The sequence below is a fragment of the Labeo rohita genome, chromosome 11 (genome assembly GCF_022985175.1).
Source record: "Labeo rohita strain BAU-BD-2019 chromosome 11, IGBB_LRoh.1.0, whole genome shotgun sequence".
In the NCBI taxonomy this organism is placed as follows: Eukaryota; Metazoa; Chordata; class Actinopteri; order Cypriniformes; family Cyprinidae; genus Labeo; species Labeo rohita.
In genome coordinates this window covers 21,564,386-21,591,708 of record NC_066879.1, presented here as the reverse complement: position 1 = coordinate 21,591,708, position 27,323 = coordinate 21,564,386, and the positions used below count along the sequence as shown (strand labels likewise).

The 27,323-nt window shown below is 34.9% G+C and overlaps 2 protein-coding genes across 5 annotated transcripts in view; both read left to right on the top strand.

Moving 5' to 3' along the window:
• Positions 1–9,192, top strand: part of tpcn3 (two pore segment channel 3) — an 11,227-nt gene extending 2,035 nt beyond the window's left edge. For both annotated transcript variants that reach the window (XM_051123520.1, XM_051123519.1), the window contains exons 5-19: positions 874–990; positions 2,252–2,370; positions 2,466–2,567; positions 2,758–2,884; positions 3,383–3,590; positions 3,696–3,840; positions 4,392–4,577; positions 4,680–4,744; positions 5,373–5,460; positions 5,568–5,637; positions 6,789–7,008; positions 7,140–7,230; positions 8,303–8,416; positions 8,551–8,663; positions 8,758–9,192. In XM_051123520.1, coding sequence (XP_050979477.1) covers positions 874–990; positions 2,252–2,370; positions 2,466–2,567; positions 2,758–2,884; positions 3,383–3,590; positions 3,696–3,840; positions 4,392–4,577; positions 4,680–4,744; positions 5,373–5,460; positions 5,568–5,637; positions 6,789–7,008; positions 7,140–7,230; positions 8,303–8,416; positions 8,551–8,663; positions 8,758–8,882 — 1,890 coding nt within the window. In that variant the 3' untranslated portion in view covers positions 8,883–9,192. The remainder of the gene's footprint in view (positions 1–873; positions 991–2,251; positions 2,371–2,465; positions 2,568–2,757; positions 2,885–3,382; positions 3,591–3,695; positions 3,841–4,391; positions 4,578–4,679; positions 4,745–5,372; positions 5,461–5,567; positions 5,638–6,788; positions 7,009–7,139; positions 7,231–8,302; positions 8,417–8,550; positions 8,664–8,757) is intronic.
• Positions 9,193–9,309: 117 nt separating this feature from the next.
• The window catches only part of ttbk1a (tau tubulin kinase 1a), a 43,972-nt gene continuing 25,958 nt past the window's right edge, over positions 9,310–27,323 (top strand). Inside the window, exons 1-7 of one of the 3 annotated variants that reach the window (XM_051122765.1) lie at positions 10,116–10,771; positions 12,735–12,826; positions 17,056–17,208; positions 19,778–19,925; positions 23,392–23,465; positions 23,926–24,066; positions 24,175–24,279. In XM_051122765.1, the coding sequence (XP_050978722.1) occupies positions 12,824–12,826; positions 17,056–17,208; positions 19,778–19,925; positions 23,392–23,465; positions 23,926–24,066; positions 24,175–24,279 (624 nt within the window). In that variant the 5' untranslated portion in view covers positions 10,116–10,771; positions 12,735–12,823. Of the gene's footprint in view, positions 9,501–10,115; positions 10,772–12,734; positions 12,827–17,055; positions 17,209–19,777; positions 19,926–23,391; positions 23,466–23,925; positions 24,067–24,174; positions 24,280–27,323 lie in introns of those variants that run through there. The other 2 variants (XM_051122766.1, XM_051122767.1) reach the window with 2 other exon arrangements.

Here is a 27,323-nt window from a genome sequence, read left to right as displayed (position 1 = left end):
GAATAAATTGTATTTTAAAATAAATTCAGATAGAAAACAGTTATTTTAAATAGTAAAAATATTTCAAAATGTTACTGTTTTGTTGTACTTCGAATCAAATAAATGCAGGCTTGGTGAGCAGAAGAGACTTTAAAAAAAAACATTAAAAATCTTACTGTTTAAAATCGTTTGACTGGTTACATAATCAGTTTTGTTCATATCATAATATGCTATTTATATGAATTAAGTACTAATGAATTTTCCTAAAGTATTTTGTCTGTACAAGCATGAGAAAATGCTGAGAAAGTAGTTGTAACGACATTGTGAAATGAACTTTAGCCCATGGTTTGGCATTCTCAGCAGTTCTGCAGGATCATCAGGAAATGTTGCGTTCACTGACTATGAGTAGACGTTTAGTGAATATTTCTTGGGTGCTTGTTGTTTCTGTCTCTGTTTAACTATAAAACATGTATTTTGCAGGGAAACTTCCCGAACAACATTTTAACATAATAATAAATTCTGTTAAATGTTTTATCACTGATTTGCAATATATTCTCCATGTGCATAATTTGACTAGTGACATAAAAGAGAGTTTACTGCTTTTATGATATCCTGGATTCCATGCAATCCCTCCCATATGATATTTACTGGAGATTCTTGTTTATTGATAAGCAGCTTTTTTATTGAAACGCTTTACACAGAATTAGATGAAGTCACTATTCACACCTTCCGCCTGACTTCACTAGTGTGAATTCTCACTATTCACACTAGTGAGGTCAGGCAGAAGGTTTATGAGTGTCTTGATACTAGCTAGCATATCTAGAAATTTTGGGAGATTTTGAATGTAACTTCATTTTTGCTTTATGATCTTCCTTTGCTCTTCCCATCTCACAGCTCTCTTTCATAGATTTGGTTATATACGGGGCTCTGAAAGCAACAGGCTACTTTGGCGTCCGGTGGTCGAGGGTCTTAAGACCACTTCTGTTAGTCAATGTTACAGAGGGAAGACAAGTAAGAAAACTACAATTAAATACAATAAATATAATTTCTATACATTATTTTTTTCATGTGTTTCCTGCATTGTTTAACTACCTTATTAATTAAAAAATATATTTTTTTTTTGTTTATAATGTGCAGATGACCAGTTTTATAGAAATATATTTCTTTTTAAATTGATCAAAAGTGACAGTACAGACACATATACACTACCAGTCTACCAAGAAGTCTCTTCTGCTCACAAAGCCTGCATTTATTTAATTCAAAGTACAGAGTAAACAGTAAAATTATGATATATTTTTCCTATTTAAAAGACCTGTTTTCTATTTGAATATATTTTAAAATGTAATTTATTCCTGTGATTTCAAAGCTGAATTTTTACCATCATTTCTCCAGTCACGTGATCCTTCAGAAATCATTCTAATATTCTGATTTGCTGCTCAAAAACATTTATTTTTATTATTATTATTATTATTATTATTATTATGTTGAAAACAGCTGAGTAGAATTTTTTTTTTAGGTTTCTTTAATGAATAGAAAGTTCAGCATTTATCAAAAATAGAAATCTTTAACTTAACTTTTGATTAATTTGAAGCATCCTTGCTAAATAAAAGCATTAATTTCTATAATTTCTTTCCCTCTCCAAAAATTATCACTTTGACCACAGGAATAAGTTACATTTTAAAATATTAAATAGAAAACAGTTATTTTAAATAGTAAAAGTATTTCAAACTTTTACTGTTTTGCTGTACTTTTGATCAAATAAATGCAGGCTTGGTGAGCAGAAGAGACTTTTAAAAACATTAAAAATCTTAATGTTTAAAAACTTTTGACTGGTAGTGTAATATCTTTTGTACTTACTTTTCATCACCGAATCCTGAAAAAAAAAAATTGCATCTTATTTCCACAAAAATATTAGGCAGCACAACTGTTTTCAACAATGATAATAAGAAATGTTTCTTAAGCACCAAATCAGCATATTAGAATGGTTTGTGAAGAATCATGTGACCCTCAAGACTAGAAATTCAGCTTTGCCATTACAGGAAAAAATTACATTTGAAAACATATTAAAATAATTAAAAGTTATTTTACATTGCAATAATATTTCACTTTTTACTGTATTTTTGATCAAATAAATGCAGTCTTGTTGAGTATAAACATTTGACTTTGAGTAAAAACATTTACCTAAACTTCGTAGTGTATGCCCATAGTGCACAAATGTCTCTTCTCCAAACCCATTCTTTTTTTTTTTATTTCCTTCTCTTTGTGTTTGTAGCTGCGGAGGGCGTTCAGGAGTATTCGGAATGCACTGCCTCAGATCTCCTATGTTTTTCTCTTATTCATGTTCAGCGTGTTGGTCTTTTCTCTCATGGCTCTTAAATTATTTGGTAAAAGGTAAACTTAATTACAGTATCATCAATTCATACCTCTATTTTCTAGTCATCTCATTTGTGTTAAACTGCTCATTATGTGCTTTTCTTTTATCCCAGGGGCCTTCTCACCATTGATGGTTCTCCATACTTCACAGACTATTTGGATATTGTTTTCGATCTTTATGTTTTAGTAACCACTGCTAATAGCCCAGATGTCATGTAAGTCTTCAACTCTTGCAGTTTTTTCTGCACTTTTAGTACTTTTAAGTTTGTTGTTTTTAGTGTAATTGTCATTAGTGTGCAAGTATATATTTAGTTGAATAAAAAGTTTTCAGTAGCTTATAATATGCTTTAAGCATGCTATGCAAATGCTTCTGTAACATTTGATGTTTTTATATTTTCATTGTAGGATGCCGGCATACAACTACAGTGTTTTCTTTACCATTTTCTTCATTCTGTACATTGTTATCAACACGTATACCTTCATGTCCTTCTTTCTGGCTGTTGTTTACAACAACTACAAAAAGTACCTTAAGGTATTTATATATTTTTCATGTCAGCATGCAACTTTCTCCATCCAGTAATCTGACTCATTCTCTTTTGTAGCTATTTGTGACCCTGGACCACAAAACCAGTCATAAGGGTCAATTTTTTTTGAAAACTGAGGTTTATACATCATCTGAAAGCTGAATAAACAAGGTTTGTTAGGATAGGACAATATCTGGCTGGGATAATCTGAGGGTGCAAAAAAGTCTATATATTGAGGAAATCGCCTTTAAAGTTGTCCAAATGAAGTTCCTAGCAGTGCATATTACTAATCAAAATTTAAGTTTTAATGTATTTACGGTAAGAAATTTACAAAGTATATTCATGGAACATGATCTTTGGCATAAAAGAAAAATCAATAATTTTGACCCATACAATGTATTGTTGGCTATTGCTACAAATATACCTGTGCTACCTATGACTTGTGGTCCAGGGTCACATTTGTAGTTGTAGTGGAACACTGATTTGATTTCTTCCATGTTTTCTAGGAGGAAGTGCGGCAGCTGGTGAAGGCCAGAAGATTTAAGATGTGCCGGGCATTTTCTTTGCTTCAGGAGACACGGGGTGAAGGTGGGGAGCCTGTGGTGACCCAGGCCAAATGGAACCATCTGGTTAAACTCGTCAAGCCGAAAATCAGCGTCGCTCACCGGGAACTACTCTGGAGCGTCTTGGATGATCAGAATAAAGGACACATAGGTCAGCCTGATTTTTCCTTTGTTTAAAAATAGTCTTAAATGTGATATTTGACTTCAGTTTTTATTTTTCCACTTTTTTTCCCCTCAATCTTCTTTGTCTGAGCAGGGAAGTTTCCTTTTGTTCAGCTTGCTGATCTTCTGAGTATTCAGGTGATCACAGTGAAGTCAAAGCCGCACCCCATTCAGACCTGTTTCCCCTCTATGTATAATTCCTCAGTCAGTAGATTCATCCGCTATGTGGTTCATCACAGGTACATGGACTTTCATTGATCCTGAGACATTCACATATTTTTTTTTTTAGAAGAAAGCTGTTTGAATTCCTTTTGTGACCCTGTTGGACATCCTGTTTATGCTGTTTAACATGTTTGAACGTGTGCTTGCCATATGTGACCCTGGACCACAAAAACAGTCATAAGGGTCAGTTTTTTAAAATTGGGATCTGAAAGTTGAATACATTTTTTCCATTGATGAATATTTGGCTGAGATACAACTATGTGAAAATCTAGAATCGGAGGGTGCAAAAAAATCTTGGGAAAATATTGGGAAAATCGCCTTTAAAGTTGTCCAAATGAAGTTCTTAGCCATGCATATTACTAATCAAAAATTAAGTTTTGATATATTCACGGTAGGAAATTTACAAAACATCTTCATGGAACATGATCTTTACTTAATATCCTAATGATTTTTGGCATAAAAGAAAAATCAATAATTTTGACCCATACGATGTATTGTTGGCTATCGCTATCGCTTTTGTGGTCCAGGGTCACATATGGTGATCTGTTTGTTGTATTCTGTGTTTCAGAATGTTTGTTTATGTCTACGACCTGATTATCCTGGTAAATGCTGTGTTCATTGGTCTGGATGAGGAGAACCCTGTGGTATCAAATGCTGAGTGGGGTTTTCTGGCTCTTTATATGTTGGAGATCATTCTCAAACTGTACGCTACCGAGCCTCGGACGTTCTTCGCTCGACATCAGTTCTGGAATTGGTGAGGAGACATTTGTTTTGTATGGCTCAGCGAATTTGATCATATAACATCATCTGTGTGAGCTCACATTCAAACAAATTCAATCAAACTTATCTTTTACAGGTTTGATACCATCATTGTTGTGTCTGCACTCTTTGGCACTATCATTAACTCAGCACTCAAACACTGTAAGTGCACAATATGAAGCATTAGGAGGGTTAGGAGGTATATACTTATGTATCACTGTTACAGTGCACTTGGAAACATTAATGGGGTTAGTTTACTCAAAAAATGAAAATTCTGTCATTAATTACTCACCCTCATGTTGTTCTAAACTCGTAAGACCTTCGTTCAACTTCGGAACACAAATTAAGATATTTTTTATGAAATCCAAGAACTTTCTGACACTGCATAGATAGCAATTCTACCAACACATTCAAGGCTCAAAAAGGAAGTAAGGACATTAGTGGTTTAACCATAATTTTATGAAGCTATGTGTGTTTATCAATATCCTTACTACCTTTCTGGGCCTTGAACGTGGTAGCACCGTTGCTGTCTATGCAGGGTCAGAAAGCTCTCGGATTTCATCAAAAATATCTTAATTTGTGTTCCGAAGATGAACGAAAGTCTTACAGGTTTGCAACAACATGAAGGTGAGTAATTAATGACAGAATTTTTGCATGAACAATCCTTTAAAAAGTTAGCTGCATTTTCTAAATGTTAAATAAAACATGTTAAGTGTAATATAAGCCTTTACCTTTAAGAAATCTTGTTATCTTTTTCTTTGCAACTGATTGACCAAATATTGATTTGCAGCTGGAGGTTACACAAGTCGCCAGATTTTGGACATCGTTTTCATCTTGAGAGTCCTCAGACTCATACGCTTGGTGGATTCCATAAAGAGGTCAGAGAGTTATAGCCAAATGCAAACCTCACAAGTGATTTCTGTGCTTGAAAATGTCTTTTATATGCCGCTATATGATATTGAACTGAAAAAACATGCCTTTGTAGATTCCGAGCCATCATCAACACTCTTATTAAAATTGGACCGACTATTCTTACATTTGTCCAACTCATAGTGGTGAGTATTTACATATTCCTAAGTAATAGTTGACCCAAAAATGTCAGTTTTGTCATAAATTACCCTCATGTCAATCCAAACCTTTGACTTTCTTCTGTTCTTTCTTTTTGTCTATACTGTAGAAGTCCATGAGGTTTCAGTGTTGTTTTGGACCCCATTTACTTTCATTTTATGAACAAAATACAGTTATATTTTATTATATTTTACAATATTACTGTTTTTACTGTATTTTTGATCAAATAAATGCAGTCTTAGTGAGACGACTTTCAAAAACATTGAAGAGCTTGGTTCACCCAAAAATGAAAATTCTCTCATTAATTACTCACCCTTGTGTCGTTCCAAACCTGTAAGACTTTCATTCATCTTTGGAACACAAATTAAGATATTTTTGATGAAATCCGTGAGCTTTCTGACCCTGCATAGACAGCAACCCAAATGACACGTTCAAGGCCCAGAAAGATAGGAAGGCTATCGATAAAATACTCATAGCTTCATAAAATGACGGTCGAACCACTGATGTCACATGGACTGTTTTATCAGTGTCCTTACTTCCTTTGTGGGCCTTGAATGTGGTAGATGTGTTGCTGTCTATGCAGGGTCAAAAAGCTCTCAGGTTTCATTAAAAATATCTTAATTTGTGTTCCGTAGATGAACAAAGGTCGTCCAAACCCGTAAGACATGAGGGTACATAATTAATGATAGTTTTTTATTTTTGGGTGAAAATCTTACCAACCCCATACTTTTGAATGGTAGTGTATATATTGCATGCATTATACAGGCTATTGCTTTAAATAAAAATACAAAATTGCAAAATTGTTGAAAATGTCCCTCTGACAAAGTATGAAAAAAAAAAAGAAGGCCATCCTCTCATTGGTGATCCATCTATATTGCACCATAACTGGCCTCAAGGACACCTTGTGCAATAATAGGGTGTTAAAAAAGTGGGGGGGAGGATGCAGTGCTTGATTTATGGCTGTGTTTAGATGGCTGCGCCTCATCAAGCCGCCAACAGTGTTCCATTGTTCCATCCTGTTATGGTCCTGGGACAGGGATGTAATCATTTGAAGGGAGGCAGACCCCTCATGCTGCATATTAAACTGTGATTTGTGATGAAAAACTGAGATGTATAAACCCATTGCTGTCCCATACAGGTGGTCTATTACATATTTGCCATGGTTGGAATGGAATTATTTAAAGGGAAGGTTCAGTTTTTCGAACCACACTCGACAAGTCCGGATCAAGAGTACTGTGGAAACCCTCTGCTTAAAGGAACCACTTTTGCTAAACTCAACTACTGCAAGAACAACTTCAACAATGTGGTCTCTTCCTTCATTGTCTTGCTGGAGCTCACCGTCGTTAATCAGTGGCATGATATCCTTTATGAATACAGATCAAAACATGTTTCTGCTCCAAGGATAATGCTGTGAAACTCTAGACTAAGGTTTTTGAATGTTGTAATAACATCATTATCACGCATTGCTTTTCCTTTAACTCAGCTTCACTGTTGACCAGCGGATTCACAGCAGTCACACACGTTTCAGCCAGAATTTTCTTTGTCCTTTTTCACATTGTGGTCGTCATTATAATAATCAAGTAAGAATGAATGAACTGTCTATTAGAATATTATTTTGAAAGACAAACACAGTTGAAGTCAAAAGTTTACACAAACCGTGCAGAATCTGCAAAATGTTAATTATTTTATCAAAATAAAAGGGATCATACAAAATGCATGCTATTTTTTTTAATTTAGTACTGACCTGAATAAGATATTTCACAAGACATATAGTCTACAAGAGAAAATAATAGTTGAATGCATAAAAATTGTGTGTGTGGGTTTTTTAGTGATATTTGTTCAGTCCCTTGTTTGTCCTGAACAGTTAAACTGCCTGGTGCTCGCTGTTCTTTAGAAAAGTCCTTCAGGTCCCACAGATTATTTGGTTATTCAGCATTGTTGTGTATTTGAACCCTTTCCAACAATGACTGTATGATTTTGAGATCCGTCTTTTCACACTGAGGACAACTGAGGGACTCGTATGCAACTATTACAGAAGGTTTTAAATGCTCACTGATACTTCAGAAAGAAACACAATGCATTAATGCTGGGGGGTGAAAACTTTTGGAATTTGAAGATCAAGGTAAATTTAAGTTAATTTGTTTACTGGGAAACATGTAAGTTTATTCTGTAGCTTCTGAAGGACAGTGCTAAATGAAAAAAGTATGATATTCAGGCAAAATAAAAATGTACACATCCTCATTCTGTTCAAAAGTTTACACCCCTGGCTCGTAATGCATTGTTTTTTTTGTTTTGTTTTTTTCTTCTGGAGTATCAGTGAGTGTTTTGAGCCTTCTGAAATAGTTGCATATGAGTCCCTTAGTTGTCCTCAGTGTGAAAAGACTGATCTCAAAAATACTGAAAAACCAAATAATTTGTGGGACCTGAAGGATTTTTCTGAAGAGCAGTGCTCAGTTTAACTGTTCAGGACAAACAAAAACCAAACAAACAAAAACATTTTTTTTTTTTTTATAAATTCAACTTGTATGATCCCTCTTATTTTGGTAAAATAATTCACACTTTGCAGATTCTGCAAGGTGTATGTAAACTTTTGACTCCAACTGTATGCATAATGTGAGTAGTGAGCCTAATATTGTTTTTATTATTCAACAGTATTTTTGTAGCATTTATCTTGGAGGCATTCTTGGTGGAATACACAGTTGACAAAAGTGACCTTCAGACGTCTCTGGAGAAAAAAATAGAGGAGCTGGAGCTTAATGTTCAACAGTATGTGCCATTTAGACCTGCTATCAAGTTATCTAATAAATTGTTTTATAAAAATGTTTCATGTATACATGTAAGCATCCCGTTGCTGTTGATTCTGATTTTAATGGAGGTTTATGTGGTTTTGTGTTTGTCAGGGATGGTGTGGACACTGGTCTTGTAGATGCAATGGAAAGCACTGACCGTGAACTGGGCTCTTCTGAAGCTGGCAAACAGAAGCCCTCCCTCATGTTCAAGATTGCTTCAAGAAGTATTTTATTTATTTATTTATTTTTATTTCAAATGCACTCTTAGTCTTGCTAACTGAGTAAGTATTGAAAGACTACTTTGGTTTTATTTTCCAGGATCCAGAACTGTGGATGGACTTTTGCAGCGGATGTTTGAATCAGATCTTCGTCCTGAAGACTTCGACGAGGAAGAGGAGCCAGAAAACATTAACTTCTCAAACCCTGTATTTGACTCAGTATAACCAACATTTAAAAAACAAACATGTAAATATATAAATACAGTTTGTACCAGAGATTCTCTTTATCTACAAAATATTTGTTAAGAATTATGTGTACTTTGGTATATGGAGCACTAATATTCAGTTTTCAGTCATCAAAGAGTCTCATCTGTAATCAAAAGTTTTGTATATTATATATAAGCTTATAATATTATAGCATTTTTTTTCTATTTTTTAAATAATTTTGTTGAAAAAAGGTGACTACATGACCATCATGTATTGCTTCAGAGTGACATTTTGTACACATACAAATTGAAATAAATAATAAAAAACAGTAATAATAATATTAGACTTATTCATATGAAAGCTAAACTCTACTATCCACAATTCATAAATTGTTTAGCTTTAATGTACTGTGAAGAGCCCGCCACCAGAGAGCGAAATACCGTTTGCTGAGCATCAGCATCGCTGTGGTGGAGGTCAGAGAGAAAGAGTGATGTGTGGTGCTGATGCTGGGATCCAGACGGGCGGGGAGCAAAGCAGGGAGCATCCAGCATCCTTAGCAATGGTGGAGAGAAATCTAAAGAGAATCCTGACGGGGGAAAAGAGGTTATGAGCCTCCAAACATAAGAAAATGAGCAGGTAATAAGCGTTATGTATTTTAAAATCGCTGTGAGCCAATATGGCTGGTCGTGAGATGCCAGGCCATGTCCTATTGGACAACCGCTATTATGTTCTAACATCCTCTGTAGGAATGTAAATTAAACCAGCTGCATCCGGGATATGTGCAAATAGCATTTAAAGTGTTTGAAAAATATATAATACGCGTTTGCTGAAATAAAACGAGCCTCTGGTGCTTGTTGCCTTCAATTTAGAGATTTAGTAGTTCTGTGTGGAGGAGCCTTTTCTGTTTTCATCGATATGTTTACTTTGAACCTAATGAACTTTTAAGAGTTTGGTCATCTTAGAGACTTTTCTCTAATATTTGTTGACTAGTTTATGTAACTATACAAAATTCACACTGACACGGGTGTAGCCAAATCCTACTACGGCGAAGGCATAGCTCATGAATAATAATGAGGTTATTTGACGTCGCTCGCTAACCTTCCTGGAGTGTAATTAATAGTCATAAGATAAGCGTTCGATTCGTTAGTTGACTAGCGCAGCTCCTGTCTATCAGCCAATCACGTCGCTGTACTAGACGAACGTCACGCAACGTAATGAATATTCATCTACCAAGCGTCCTCTACAGATTGCAAAGAGTCACTGCATGGGTGTTTGACGCGCTGCAGTGCGGACCAGCGCAAAGGATGCGCGACCGGACAGTTGTGTTCAGTGAGAGCGGTGTCGTTTATTTATCAAAATATAATGGATGTTTTGAATGTCTGAGTAGAATAATTGATGTATATAGTCTTTTAATTCTGTGTGGCTTACGCTGTTTGCACTGTGATGCCAGTAGAGCTCGTTTATACGGTGAATTAGAGCCAGATTTGTGTATTTGCTTTAACCTTGGACCTTTGTGTTATTAATATATGCGTGGTTTTTATATTATAGGCGTGATGTTTATGATTAGATAACCAAGTACGCTTTCAGTGGGTGTTTTTTTTAATTTTTTTATTTGGTGGTAGTCCACAGGCTTGCAGTGGTTTATCCGTGTGATTGAGGATTTTTTTTTTTAAGTTGAGCATAATATATTAATTCGCGTTTTTCTTAATAGTAAATCCGCTATTTATTTTAGCACTTGTGAACACCGTTTTAGCTAGATGGACCATCAGTAGGACCACCAAAATGCAAGAATTAGGCGGTTTATGGTTTTAAAAACGGTCCCAGCTGATGGTTTGTGTCACTGTGAGGTCCCAAATGAAGATTTCAAAACGACGGAAAGGACTGACTTATCGTAGTCTGTGTGCCAGGTAGGGTGAAAGCATCCAGATGTGTTTTAAAATAGGGAATTGATTTTTCTTTGTTTTACTAAAGCATGTGAAATAATCTGGAGTAAGGATTGCAATGAAATGTTAGTTTTGTGTAAGACATAAATTGTTATACAGTGCTCTTTGGAAAAAATTGTGTACATTTCCTACAAACTTTACTCCAACTCTGTGGCATAAGAGAGAATGGGGTTAAGATGTGCCATCCTAACCAATTTTGCATCTAAATATTTTGCCTTGGTCCATAATATACGTCTTTCTATTATGAGAGAAAATTGATTTTTAAGGTTTTGTGAAAATGTGAAAGTAAATTTTCTACATGACTGGTAAAATAACTTTTATGTCAAATCAAATTTACATAGTAATATACAATTTTAGGCATTTAGGTATCTAATAGAATTTACACTACCAGTAAAATTGTTTGAACAGGAAGATTTTTAATGTTTTTTTTTTTAATCTCTTCTGCTCACCAAGCCTGCATTTATTTCATCCAAAGTACAGCAAAAGCTGTAATATTTTAAAATATTTTAACTATTTAAAATAACTGTTTTCTGTTTGAATATATTTTAAAATGTAATTTATTTGCTAAATGTTTAGCATCATTACTCCAGTCTTTAGTATCACATGATCCTTCAGAAATCATTCTAATATGCTGATTTGCTGTTAAAGAAATATTTTTTTTTACTATTATTATTATTATTATTAATATTTAAAACAGCTGAAAACAGGAATTTTTCAGGATTTGATGACCAGAAATATCAATGCATCAAAGAAACCTGACAAAATGCACTAAACTGTTTTAGATATTGATAATAATAAAAATAAAAAATGTTTCTTGAACAGCAAATCAGCATACTAGAATGATTTCTAAAGGATTGTGTGACATTGAAGACTGGAGTAATGATGCTAAAAATTCAGCTTTGAAATCACAAGAACAAATTACATTTCAAAACATATTCAAATAGAAAACAGTTATTTTAAATAGTAAAAATATTTAAAAATTTTACTGTTTTTGCAGTACATTGGTTTAAATAAATGCAGGCTTGGTGAGCAAAAGAGATTTTTTAAAAAACATTAAAAATCTTACTGTTCAAAAACTTGGTAGTGTATTTTGTCTTTCCACTTTGTATTTTTTTACAATCTATCTACGAATCACTAAATAACACTGAAAATAATTCCACTGTGCTGAAATATTCAGATAATTCTTTAAGAAACTGAATAATGTGCAGGAAATAGTTTGGAAAAAGATAGTACGTTAGTAATTAGTTACTAAACATGGACCTTTTTTGTGAATTCATAATATTTCTATGGCCCTGCTCTTCAGAAAACTAAAGAAAAATTGGCACAGCTTACCGCCACTCTCCTTTATGCTTTTGAACACTACATTTGTGCATTTCTGAAAGCATTCTGTGTATTTACTGTCTGTCTTTCTCACTGGCCCATGTGTGTCCAATTGTGCTGTAATTTGTGTATGTATCTGTGTCCATTTCACTGTGTTGCACATCAGTATGTTTTGTGTTTTCTTCAGTTCACAGGGCTTTCGTAACGGCGATGTCTTTTTCGTAATGTCAAGTCAAAGACACATTTTTTCCTTTTGCGCATCAGCTTATGATTCAATAATGCATGTATCACCTTTCTCTGGGACATTGAGTGCAAACTGACCTTTGTGACATTCATCCTTAAGGATTGAGTTTCTGTCTGACCCATGCTTGCCTTAAGATGGATGGTGAGTGTCATAATAGTCAAAAGAGGAACTGCTGACGGTTTGAGATCGTATCATCGGCCACTACTGAGTCTGACCGATGCGCCGAATCCTTGATAACTAGTGCAGAGAAGGAAAACAAAACAGCCGTAACGTCACATCAAGCGCTGCATCGGCTCAAAAGTGCTCAAAACCAATTGCTTGTTAAGTATAATCCATCTCTTCTCTTGTTTTTCTGGCTTGTAGGCTGGCAAAGGAGGGTTTTGGCGTCGACTAAATTGGTCAATTGCAAGATATTTGTCAGAGACGTAAGGTTTTTGAAGAGATTTGTGAACATGGTGAGAGAGTTACACCGTCCTTCATAGTTCTCCCCCCCTCTCCCTTCCTGGAAATGTGGCTGCACTTCACTTTTCAGAGTTTGATCACAAAATGGCTGTTGACGCTTCCCTTCCCTGGGATTCAGAGGAATTTCAATTATTATTCTTTGCTAATTGAGGTGACTTGAATGAAACCCCCTATGCTTTTCGCTCACTGTAACCTCACATCCCATGGGTCCCCTGGAACGAAACTGAGAAAAAAGCTCACATGCAGATTTTAGCGGGAATATAAGACGTGCGATTGAATGCTTTAGCTGTTTCGCCAGCATTACGGCCTGTGCGCGAACAACACCCGTAAGACTGTTCGGAACCTGCTTGATAGTTAGTCGCTCGTAAGGGAGAGGGCAGATAGCAGCTAATGTAGAAACTATCAAGGATATCCGTCTGTCCTTTGGCCTAAGGTGGTTTCTATTTGTTATGGGAATGAAGCAATAGCATTTCCACACATTGGCAGAATTTTACACTTTGGGTTACGAAGATGTTACTCATGCAATAAAACAAAAATTCACAGTAGAGTGCAAAAGTCTGGTTCCCGAAGTAAAAACTAGGGCTGGGTAAATAAAATATATTGATTTCTTGATTTTTTACGAAACAGTATTGATTAGTCTAGCCTGTTTTCAGTTAATGAACAAAATTTTGTAGCGCGCCTCCCATCCAATAAGTCGCAATAAGCTTTGTGCTTTGTTACTTTTGATATTAAACAAAGTCTCAGATTTCAAATTCTGTCCATTTTATTACAATATTCAAACAATAAATGCCATTCTGACGCCAGTCGCTTTAACACCTCAGTTCAAGAGAAGCGGAAGCGCTTTAGTACAACTTGCAGCACAAAATAAACATCTGAAGATATGTTAAAAGAGTACAATTTACCGAAACCCGTATCCTGTCTCATGTAATCACTCAATCAGTGTTTCAATTGCGGAAAGACGTCAATATAACCTCTTGTAAACAATCATGTCACATTTACTTTAGAAAAAACATATTCAGTGACCATAAACTCATTAGTCAGTTACAAAAATGAACTCTAGAGAAGAGAACTTTGCTAAATATATGCAGCATGTAGCGTATTTATTATATTTATTTTTTTACCGTTCTTCAATGTTTAGTTTGTTTGAATAAATCTGTCATGTTTTTATGACAGTCACCTTTTAAATGTTTACATTTCAAAAAACGAATTGGAGTAGAAATATAATTATGTAATTGTAACTTTATTATTATAATAACTTAATTGAGTTGTTGTACAAATCAGTTCATTTTAAACTTCAATATTATAGTAAAGTAATAATAAACTAGTGCTTCCTTTATTTTCCGGTTAAGAGGTGAAGTTAGCGACACTGACTTGTCATCTCTGCAGTAGTGATGCGCCTGTTTGCATGTTTCATGCGAATTACATAATCAGAGAATATTTGTTTTCCATTTGAATTGGTTAATTTGAAGGTAAACTCTCTTTAGATATGTTTTTCATGTCCAAAAAGCAAGCCTACATGGAATTTCGAAAGTTTCGCACTCAGCTTTACAGAGACTGAGACGGCAACGTCCTTTGTGCTTTAATTACTTTACAAAAGTGCAACGTTTTGTTGTTATTCTCAGTGCACACAAATGAACATAGTGTCTTTACAGTCTTTATGTACTGTATTACAACATAGACCAGCCGTTAACAATCTGTCCGTCATGGAGTGTATGACTTCGCTACTTCTTATGGAATTTTTTTTTCTGCCACTAAGCAACTAATAAAATTTTGGTTGACCAAGCCTCTTCTCAACAACTAACAATTAAACTAACAAATGCACAGGCTTGAGATTTGATTCGATTTAATTTAATATTGGTTATTTTGGATTAGGGCTGCCTCCTAATAGTCGGCCTATTAGGAGGCAGCCCTAATCCAAAATAACCAATATGAAATTAAATTGAATCAAATCTCAAGCCTGTGCATCAGAATTGAGACGAATTTGAATCGTCAAAACCCAGCCCTAGTAAAAATCCTATTCATTTTCTCCATAGGGGAACGATAACTTAAAAATCTTTAAAGACAGACCTATGACCGAAACAATTTACGCTTTCAGTTTTCGGCCTAGTGCGAATTTTCGTTTTCAACCTAAATTTTCATTTCGGTGCATCCCTAAAAAATACATTACCCATGATTATTATTATATATATGGGGAAAAATTAATAGATGTAATGTGACATTTCATTTAAATGTACAGCTTTTGGAAGTGAATAAGAACAGGTAAAAATGATTTTGGTATATTAACATTATTTCAGTTAATTATTATTATTATTTTGTAAAAATTAATTTTTGTAAAAAATTTGTAAATTTAATTTAAATCTGTAAAACTTAAAATGTTGCTACCATATTTTTTTTTCCAAGTAAAGTTCTGGCAACAACAGATACTGTTTTTTTTTATTTTTACTGTAAATCTCACAGTTAAAAAAAAAAAAAAAAAAGGATTTAGTTTTATAATTCTCCATAGCTTTTTAAATTTATGTCATTCGTAGTGCTTCGTAGGATTGTAGTTATTTCCTTCATGAATGCCGTTAAGCACACAGTCTTATACCTTTTGTTATTTTGTCCGATGTTTTAATTGACCTCTGTTTAGTTCATGGCTTATAATTCTTAAACAAAGATGTTTTAAAATCCCTGTGGGGAAAAATGAATGGAAAAACACTTCTGGAACCAAGGTCATTGAAAACATTGGCGGCCCCTGTTGCACAAATAACAGTTGACAATTGCCTGTGAATGAAAAGCTGGGAGAATGAACCGTGAGATAAAATGGTCAAAAACAAGTTAAATAGCTTCATTCTTCTACAATATATTCACAACAATGAACTGCAGCTAGAACAAAGAGCCCATTGATAACTAGCCACTGCAGGGTGTGGAAATGCTGGCTTAATGAACTTCAGTTGTATCTCAGTGTTCAGAATCCAACACATAGTGATTAAACTCTTCACTGCTCACATTCTTTTGCCAACTCATGTGCATTCGGACCAAACAAGCTTTTATATATTCGTAAACTGCATCGTTCATCCCTGCCACTGCCTGTATAGCATTCTTCCAGTTGTTTTCTACAATTCTCCTTTGCCTGTATCAAGGGTACATCAGTGCAGGTGTCAGGAACTTGGCACATGAGTTGGCAATATTACGCTCTGTCACTCTTCTTGGCTGAACTTTGTCTACCTTAGCTATGTCATAGTGCAGTTTGTTCCTAGATCGTCCATAGAGCACTTCTCTAAGATGCTGCACTAGAGACTGCAGTTCTTGACGGATGCTGGGCTGGGCATGAGTTAGTGATTGAGCTACTGAATCTGAGCTGGGCCCTGCATGCTTAACCAACAAAAAAAGGGTGCTGCATGCCAAAATAGCATGTTATTGGGTTTTATGCATCTTTCTTAACCTTAGTTTAATAGGAGGTAACTCCAAAACTGATCCTTGGAGTAGTTTTTAGAGTGTGTCTGATGTTTCGTTTTTCATTTGTTTAAACAAACTATTTACCATTGACTTTAACTTCTTATCCATATCAGACAGAATTTTAATATCACTGTGCCCCCTTTGTGGTCTAGCACGGGATTTGACTATCATTGCGGTAGGGAAACAAGCTAAATGTGTTCATTTCAATGACTGCTAATGGTAAGGTTGTTAATGAATATTTTAGGTGCTTTTATAATGGCTTCTCTTTAAATCAGCCCAGTACACTTAATGGAACCGTTTTAGTATCCCCTGTTTGTACACTTCATAAGCTACTTGGCGTCTCTACAGTAGCGTGTGGTGTTTATGCGGGCTAGTGCGGCGTCATTACTTTTCATTCACGTGTTTTCTAGACTTTTCGCCAATGTTTGTGGCTATTTTATTTGCGCAGGTATTTGGGTCAAAAAGTATGTGGGTCAATGGATGTGCCTAGTAGACTTTTTCTTTGTCTGCTAACAGCATAGTATGCTCAGAGTTCACTTTAATGTCAGCGTTTCACCTCTTGAATATGTATCAGTGAATAACCGCAGGAATAGATTGGCGTTCTTATCTCATAATTAGTTTTTTTTAAAAATCAGACATTCCAAAGATAACTGCCGTCTTTGGAATGTTAGCGTTTGATGAAGTTTGACTGGCCGCTGCATGTAGAAGCCAGCTCAACTGACCAATAGCATGATAGCAGTAGCAATGAATAGGTGATTTAACAAATGTTGATGGCTTTTCACAGATAAATGGATCGTTTAAGTTGGGGGCTGCCAGAGTGCTCTCGGGGTTGCAGTGCCTAGCGCCAGCTCTGCAGGACAACGCCAACATGAACGGCACTGCAGAGCAACAGGACATTCTGCCCCCTAACTGCATGGTCAAAGATCGATGGAAAGTGGTAGGTGTTTAAAAAAAATCTGTACATGACACAGTTGTATTATCGACACACTGTTTTCCTTTTTAATGCTGTAAGGCTATTTTGACACAATCTGTATTGTGAAAAGCACTATTTAAATAAAGGTGACTTGACTAATGCGCTAAGATAAATATAGTAATAAAAAAATCCTGTGTGCTTTTGCTTTTTTGATTAGTGATCTTAGCACAGAATAGTGAAGTAGCACAGAATCCTAAATATTGCTTATTCATTGTCGTGTAATGTTTCAGAAAATTTTGAATCCCATATTTCAGGATTTTTTCTGAGGTTTGAAAAAAAATTAAAATTACATTTTAATAAATTAATTATTATTATTACAGTGCCTTTTAGTCACCAATGATATGTTAAATTGATCAAAATTAGCAAAAAAAACTTTTATGTTGTAACAAAAAATATTGTTCCAAATAAATGCTGTTCTTATGAACTATTTATCGATTCTGAAAAAGTGTATAATGGTTTCTAAAAATATTAAGCAGCACAACTTGAAAACATTTTATTGATAATAATAAGAAATGCTTCTTGAGAAGCAAATCAGCATATTAGAATGATTTCTGAAGGACCATGTGACTCTGGAATAAAGACAGAAAAAAAATTACATTTTAAAATATATTAAAATATATACACTGCCGTTTAAAAGTTTGGAATCAGTAAGATTTTTGATGTTTTTATTTTTTTTTAAGTCCTATGCTCACAATCGTAGTTTATTTGATCAAAAATACAGAAAACAACTGTAATATTATGAAATATTATTACAATTTAAAATAATGGTTTTCTATTTTAATATACTTTAAAATATAATTTATTTACGTGATGCCAAACTGAATTTTCAGCATCATTACTGCAGTCTTCAGTGTCACATGACCCTTCAGAAATCATTTTAATATGCTGATTTATTATCAATGTTGGAAACAGTCTTGCTGCTTAATATATTGTTTGGAACCTATGATACGGTTTTCGGAATTCTTTGAAGAATAAAATCTTAATAAGAACAGCATTTATTCAAAATGAAGTCTTTACTATCACTTTTTGTCAACTTAACACATCCTTGCTGAATAAAAGTATTAATTTCTTTCAAAAAAAACAAAAAAAAAAACTGTACTGACACGAAAACTTTTAAATGGTATTGTATATTGTTACAAAAGCTTTTAGTTTTAAATAAATGCTGTTCTTTTAAACTTTCTAATTATCAAAGAATGCTGGGAAAGGAAAAACAGTTTCCAAAAAAATATTAAGCAACACAACTGCTTCCAACATTGATAATAAATCAGCATATTAGAATAATTTCTGAAGATTCATTTGACACTGAAGACTGCAGAAATGACTGATGAAAATTCAGCTTTGCTTCACAAGAATAAATTATTTTTTTAAGTATATTAGAATATTAGTATTTTAAATTGCAATAACATTTCACAATATTATGTTTTTTAGGTATTTTCGATCAAATAAAATGCACCTTTGGTCAGCATAACAAACATTTAAAAAGCATTAAAATTGTTGTGATCTCAAACTTGTGTAGCGTATAAGGTTATTTAAAATTGTAATAATATTAATGTTTTTACAGTACTTTTGATCAAATAAATGTAGCTTTTGTGAGCATAAGAGACTCTTATTGACCCTAGAACTAAATATATTTAATTTATTTAATTACATATTACTTGTAAATGTAACTTTTGTAAGTAATTTATCTATTAATTATTATGCTATATTGTAAATTTTCAGTACAATTACATAGGTGCTTCTCAAAAAACTGTATGTGAGTAAAAAATGGTATAGATGAAAATATATAAGTGAGTTTTAGTCCCATATCCGTTCTCCTGTTTGGAGTAGATTATGTAACAGTAAAACTAATCGCTCTTTTGACCCCATTCACTGGAAATGTCTTGTCAAAAGACATTACAAAGAGATAAAATTCCCACAGAAATTCCCAGTTCAAAAGAGATGAGAATCTTCTCACATGACTGCTCAATTCCAGTCAGAGTAAATGGGCTTATGACTTTGAGAGAACTAGACGAGAGAGTAACTGACCGTCAAGGATGATTTATGAGTCATTTGAAATCAGACGACTTCTTTTTTGAAAATGTATTAGTCTGTATTGTGCAATTCGTGACACATTTATGCAGAGCTGGCCAATGCTTGTCTGCAGTGGAACTGCTGCACTATTGCGTATCCCAGATCAATAGACGTGCCCTCTAGATTGGTAATCAATGAAACAAGGATTATTCACATATACAAGATCATGCACATGTAGACGGGTTTATATTACAGTGTTATTTGTTGAGTTTGTTGTTTGAAATGAATATCTCGAGAGTGAAATAAAAGTATTAGTTGAAATGCAGATGAAGTGCTTTTTGATGCTTCCCAAATGCTTTGTCTAAAAAACACTTTGAAAGGCTGTGTGCGTTTGTATGAGATCATCAAACATTGACAGCTCTTACAATGCGAGGACTGTTTCTCTCATTTCAGGTTTCATACCTTGAAATCAATAGCAGATGAAATTCAGACAACATCCTGTTGTTTTTTTTTTGATATACAGCTGAAGAAAATAGGAGGAGGGGGGTTCGGGGAAATCTACGAGGCGTTGGACCTGCTGACTCGGGAGAATGTGGCGTTAAAAGTGGAGTCAGCGCAACAGCCCAAACAAGTCCTGAAGATGGAGGTGGCAGTTCTGAAGAAACTGCAGGGTAAGTCATGGTCATCATTAGGTCTTGGTATTTCGGTACAGTATCAACATCACTTTGACATTGACAAGCCGTCACGTTGACTAAAGACAAATTCCCAACAGAAATCAAGGTCACACAGGGTCATTTGTGCTCAAAGTACCTTTTGAACTCTTGAAACTTATTTAATGATATTTGGGCTGTTGTTTTCCCATTACTGCAGAAAGGACTCACAGGATGAAAAGTGATATTGAGGACACTGGAAAACCTATAAATTAATTTTCAATTGAGATGTATTGTTTAAATAATTTCAGTTATAGAAAAGAAAGAATCAGAGACACAGGAGTTCTGTTGTGTTTCAAAAGCTTAATAGTAAATGATAGTGGCGTTATATGATTTTATACAGTGTTTAGTTGACGTCATTATGACTGGGGCGTTTATTAAAAGCTGTAAGATTGGCCATCCCATCGGAGTGGACCATGTGTGTGGCACTTTGTATATTTAGCCCTGTGAATGAAGCGGCAGTAACCCAGCCTACGTGACTAGGAACATGTGAAGCGGCCTACAGATCATACAGCCAAGCATACACACACACATTCTGATGATTCACTTCAACCATTAGTCATCAGAAAGAATAAAAAATGAAGAACTAAATATGAAACTCATGGTACTATAATGCAGATTCACATGTAACAAAATAAAATTTTATTAAAACATACAAAATAACATGAACTATATAAAAATTAGTTGAAATTAAAATATTTATTTTAATATTTTATTTCAAATTTAGTGTTTACTCAAACCTCACAAAATACAAAAATGTTCATCCTTTTTAACACCAGTGTTATTTTAATGTTATTTATATAATGTTATGTTAATATTTAGAATTTAGAATGTTCAACTATCATTTAAATTTTTTGTTTTATTCATTTTGTTTTTGTAATTTATTAGTTTCAATAATTTCTATTTAGCTTTCATTTATATTTAAGTTCATTAGTTAACATTAGTTAGTTAACATAAATTAAGAATGAACAATACTTCTACAGCATTTATTAATCTTAAAGTTAATTTCAACATTTACTAATGCATTAAAAGTAAAAGTTGTGCTTGTTAACATTAGTTAATGCACTGTGAATTAACATGAACTAACAATAGACAATAAACTTTTCTTTAACTAACATTAACAAAGATGAATAAATACTGTAATAAATGTATTTGTTTGTTTATGAAGAATTAATTAACATTAAGCAATGGAACCTCACTGTAAAGTGTTACCATTTTTGTTTCATTTTATATATTTATTAGATAGAATTATAAAAATGAAAGTTTACTTTCATGTCAGTTACTTGCCAAGGCAACATTTCTAATTTTCTAAAAGTTTTATAAGTTTAAATGTAAGTTTTTACATTTATATTAATATTGTATTTCAGCTTTCAGTTAAAATGATTTGAATAGTTGTAGTTTTAGTCATTTTAGTTAGTTTTAGACTTTTTTTGTTGGTTGGCCAAATGAATATAGTTATTTTTTTTGAGGGTCCATAACCGAGTCTTTAATCTTAGTAACTAGTTTTGCAAGTGTAAGACAGAGGAGACAACACCACAAAAGTAAACAAGAATGTTTTCCCAAGGCATCTCAGAACTGAAGAAATTTAAAATACAATTTTCATTTAGATTATCCACCTTTTTCCATTTGGGTGCTCTCACGTTCCGGTCTCCATAGAAATCCATGTTAAAACGGGTTTGATTTGAAATTGAATCTGAATTTAAACTTTTTTAGTATAAATAAATTTAAAAATGTGTGCAGGTTTATTGTTATATTATTAGCTCAGAAAATATGTTAATTTGACTATAAACACCAGAGACCGGAAACGTAAAGCACCATTCCAGTCGGCGAGACTTTTGCGTTCAGAAAAAGATGGATACAAAGACGTTCTCTGAAAGCTTGCTGAATGTCCGAATGTTTGTGTGTGTACAAAAGCTTTTTGAAAAGGTAATCCTGTGGGATTCACCCTTTGAGGTACAGTCGTACTCTTTGTTTTTGCTTAAATTAGAAATGGTTAAATCGCAGACATTTATTAATATCTAAGTTAATTAAACAACACTGAAAAAACCAGGACATTACTTTTCATGAACACAAAACATACCTCATAATTCAAAAACATAATCAATGCACAAAAACATGACAGTTTCATTAACCACAGAAACAAAACCAAAATTTTTCAAGATATAACAAAAACCATACATTTTGTCACCAAACATCTACACAATGCAATAAAAATGGATTGGTCTTTTAAAGGAGAAGTCCACTTCCAGAACAACAATTCACAAATTATTTACTTACCCCTTGTCATCCAAGATGTTCATGTCTTTCTGTCTTCAGTCGTGAAGAAATTATGTTTTTTGAAGAAAGCATTTCAGGATTTTTCTCCATATAATGGACTTGATTGGTGCCCTGATTTTGAACTTCCAAAATGTAGTTTAAATGCAGCTTCAAAGGCTTTAAACAATCCCAGTCGAGGAAGAAGGGTCTTATCTAGCGAAACAATCGGGCATTTTTTTGGAAAATAAAACGTTGTTTTCTTTTTTTAAGCACAAAAGCTTGTGTAGCGCAGGCTCTGGGATGCGCGTTCACGACGCTACGTACTATTGAATCATGTCAGAAGGTCACGTGGACGTAGGCGGATCTACAGACCCAGTGTCAAATGCTGTTTACAAACAAAAAGGTACATCGATGTCGGAGGATTCTAAAGATGTAGGAGGAAAATAACACAGAGTTTTTCGACATACTCTACCTTTTTGGGCCGGAGTACACAGACGATGAACTTGTGGTGATTCGAAGACATGATTCGTAGTAGTGATGGGAAGTTCGGATCATTTTACCGACTCGGACCTTTGAGTCTCGTTCAGCAAAATGAACAAATCTTTTTTCGAATAATTTTGTTCATTTTAGCAAAATCAGCATCACGTGACAGCCCCATAAGATGAACAAACAACTCGAAAAACCCGAAGACTCGAAACAGATGAACTAATTCCAGTACCAGTCACATTGTTCAAAATGAACGAATCATTCAAGAACGCGCATCCCAGAGCCTGTGCTACACGAGCTTTTGTGCTTAAAAAATATTAAAAAAAAATTATTTTTCGAAAAAAATGACAGATTGTTTCGCTAGATAAGACCCTTCTTCCTTGACTGGACCGTTTAGAGCCCTTTGATGCTGCATTTAAACTACATTTTGGAAGTTCAAATTCGGGGCACCAATGAAGTCCATTATATGCAGAAAAATCCTAAAATGCTTTCCTCAGAAACCATAATTTCTTTATGACTGAAGACAGAAAGACATGAACATCTTGGATGACAAGGGGGTGAGTAAATTATTTGTAAACTGTTGTTTTGAAAGTGGAGTTCTCCTTTAATCACCCTGACCAATAACGTAATTTTTAAAATATTTTTATAAATGACCTGCTCATGTGTTGTTATTTTCTTTTTTTAGGTAAAAACCATGTGTGTAAGTTTATAGGTTGTGGCCGAAACGATAAATTCAACTATGTCGTCATGCAGCTGCAGGTAAATGATTGTCTGTTATAACTAGTTGCATAGTGTAACATCAAGGGCCAGTTTTACTAACAGCTTGTGCCAGTGCAAACCATCTGGCAATACAAGGTCTATTAAAACTTCTAGCAAACCTTCATTTTTTGGCCTCTTTTCAGTGTACTATGGCTTGTTTATTTCTTTATTCTTTATTTGAGTACTCTAATTTGCAAAATGTAAATGAGATGTTGCGTCTGGGGAAATTTCCCCTCCCATCTGCGCTGTTTTAGAATTGCACTTTTGCGCTAGTTTGCCCTGCTTAGTAAAACTGGCCCCAAATCTCATACACATTAATGCAAGTAAGTAACCCTTATTTTCAATTTCAATTAAAGTCTTTCTGGTAGTTCACCACCACATGATGTTTTCTCTCAAATACTGTGAATACTGGTGTTATGGAGGTGTGAGGGCTTCACTTACACTTTGTTCTCACTCTCAGGGTAGAAACCTAGCAGATCTCAGGCGAAGTCAGCCACGTGGCACCTTTACCATGAGCACAACCCTCCGCCTGGGAAAACAGATTCTAGAATCCATAGAAGCCATTCACTCTGTTGGCTTTCTCCACCGAGACATCAAACCGGTAATGTTTAATAGCGTTCCTGTAACTGCCTTTTAATACGATACAACGCTGTCATTAGGTTTCCAGATGTGATTTTATATATTAAGGATCTTTGGATTTTCTTTCCAGTCAAATTTTGCCATGGGAAGGCTGCCTTCGACATACAGGAAATGTTACATGCTAGATTTTGGGCTTGCACGTCAATATACAAACACCAATGGAGAAGTCAGACCGGTATGTCATAGTTTAATTCCTTTTTTTAGTATTATTAATTGTTGATTTAGTATTTACTGGTTAATTATACTTGCATATGCGACCCCAGACCACAAAACCAGTCATAAGGGTCCATTTTTTGAAGCTGAGATTTATACATCATCTGAAAGCTGAATAAATAAGCTTTCTGTTGATGTATAAGACAATATTTGGTCGAGATACAACTATTTAAAAAAAATCTGGAATCTGAGGATGCAAAAAAATGACAATACTGAGAAAATCACATTTATAGTTGTCCAAATTAAGTTCTTAGCAATGCATATTACTAATCAAAAATTAAGTTTTGACATATTTACGGTAGGAAGTTTATAAAATATCTTCATGGAGCAGGAACACTTCCCTTTTTTTTGAAAATATGCCCTTTTTCTAAGTCCCCTAGAGTTAAACAGTTGAGTTTTATCGTTTTAGAATCCATTCTGCCGATCTCCAGGTCTGGCGGTAGCACTTTTAGCATAGCTTAGCATAGATCATTGAATCTGATTACACCGATAGCATCTAGGGTGACCACCTGTCCTGCTTTGCGTTGTACAGCACAGCATTTTCACCCCTTGTCCCGCAAGTCGCATATTGAGACAATGTCCCTCATGTTCATCAGTGTGTTGGTTTGTAATTAATATATTAAGAAAATGTCCATGCGTTCTTTTGCCTTTTTAAGAAAGCTTTTTATTTATTCTTTTTGCGGCATAGTTTCTACGCAAAGGATCTGAGGACCTAAACAAGTGATCTAGAACCACCGACGGAAATGGTCGAGCACACACGGAAAAACACGATATTCTTAATTTATTTTAACCAAATAAAAAGAAATCGATGCAGTTTTCAGACGCGACTTTCTTCTTATTTTAATAGTTCGTTTGAGGTGGTTTTCTATGGCGTCAATTTAACGACAAACGTCTAGAGCACATTATTTTAATGCAGAGCGCATCTCTTCTCTTGCAGATGAATGTCTCGTAAAAATGACGCACTTTCCCTCGCTGGCTTGTGCGCGCTCAGAAACACAGATCAGCGTATTTGACAATGGATGTGATCAATATTTCCGTAGCATACCAATAAAAAATGTATCAGTCTCACACGTGTCCCATGTTGTCCTGCAAAATGACTTCTGCCAGGTGGTCACCCCAATAGCATCTCGCTCAAAAATGACCATATATAATGATGCTTTTTTTCCTATTTAAAACTTGACTCTTCTGTAGTTACATTGTGTACTAAGACTGATGGAAAATGAGAAGATGATATGGCTAGGAAGTATACTCTCATTCAGGCGTAATAATCAAGGAACTTCGCCGCCGTACCATAAGTGTAGCAGGCGCAATGATATTACACAGCGCCTGAAGGTGACCGGCACTAAGTTTGTGTAGATGCAAAGTTGCAGTCGGTGTTGTGCCCATTTTCGACCCCCGCCAAATTATTACCCCCTCTCGTTAAAATCGCTACCTGATTGCCTAATCCTAACCCCACCCCTAATCCTAACCCCTCCCCCACACCTAACCCTAAACCTACCAATACTAGGGGGGGGGTAGTAATCTGGCAGGGGTCAGAACTGGGCACAACACCGGCAGAGTTGGTGGCTACGTAATAACATTGGTACGGCAGCAAAGTTCCTTGATTATTACGCCGTAATGAGAGTATAGTTCCTAGCCATATGGACCTAGAAAATCGCAACTTCTCATTTTTCGTCCGTCTTTGTACACAATGTAACTACAGAAGAGTCGAGTTTTAAATAAGAAAAATATCGAAACTATTTAGTCATTTTGGGCGAGATGCTAACGGTCTAATCGGTTTCAGTGATCTAAGTTCACTTTTACATGCTGTTTGAACATTAATGTGTGTTGGTAGTGTATGTACAGATCTACCCTATAATGATAAAAATCCATGCAGTGGTTTTTAATTAATCTGTAAAAATAATATCCCCTTTTTCAAATCAAGCCATTCTCAGATTCCTGTCGTTGTTGCGTCACACCCACAGAGGCCGCTCCCACGATAGTTGATTGACATTAGCGTCTTACCTCCAAACAGTTGTAACAGTCCAACCTAAAGGCTAAAGTAAACAGGCTCGTCACTCCACAGAAAGAAGAGAGGGGTGGGGCGAGCAGAGCTCATTTGCATTTAAAGCAGCCTTGACCAGAATGGGATGTTTTTTGCAGAGCTGATTTTGGCAAGGTAAAAAGGGTGTTGTTGTACACTACCATCGAGAATTTTTAATCAAAGTATATTATAGACTTTTCATTAAGACCCTAAAGAATCATATAAACTTGTGGAAAATGGGCATCCAATGACTCCTTTAACTCTAGGGGAGTTGGAAAATGAGCCTAGAGTTGAGAGTGTTCCTTTAACCTCCTAATGATTTTTAGCATAAAAGAAAAATTGATTATTTAGCACACAATGCCCGTGCTACTTAAGACTGGTTTTGTGGTACAGGGTCACATATATGCACTGAATAAAAGTACATTAAATGTGACATTTCTGTCATTCAATATTATTGATTATAATACTACTATGACATTAAGTTGTCTTTTGATTGACCCCGAAGGTCTGGTTTTATTAAGGAGCGCCTGAGATTTATTTGAGTAATAAAAAGGCTTTATTCGCTGTAAGAGTGCAGGCTGGCAGAGAGACGAGCTGAAAGCTCATGAGAGGTTTACAGAGCTCTCTGAATCAGGCACTGGGCTGTTTCCTCTTTTAGCTCATCACAAAGAGCTCTTCATTCGCACATGTTCCTCTCTCCTCCATCTTTCACACTATCTCTGTATTTCTCTGTACGTGCAGGTTTTAGTGCAGCGGTATGAATATTTAATAAGACTGCATGCATCAGTGAGCAGTGCCCCCAGGTTCAGCCTGAGAGGGTGTAATATTTTCAGCTCTCCCTCTCTCTCGCTCAGTCTCTCTCTGTGTTCTCCCCTCATTCTCTTTCGCCTTTCCTTTCTGCACAGCTGAGTCAGCTGTACTCATCGATTCAGGCAGGAAACAGAACGTCATGCTTTAGCCCGTCTATATCTATCTATCTATCT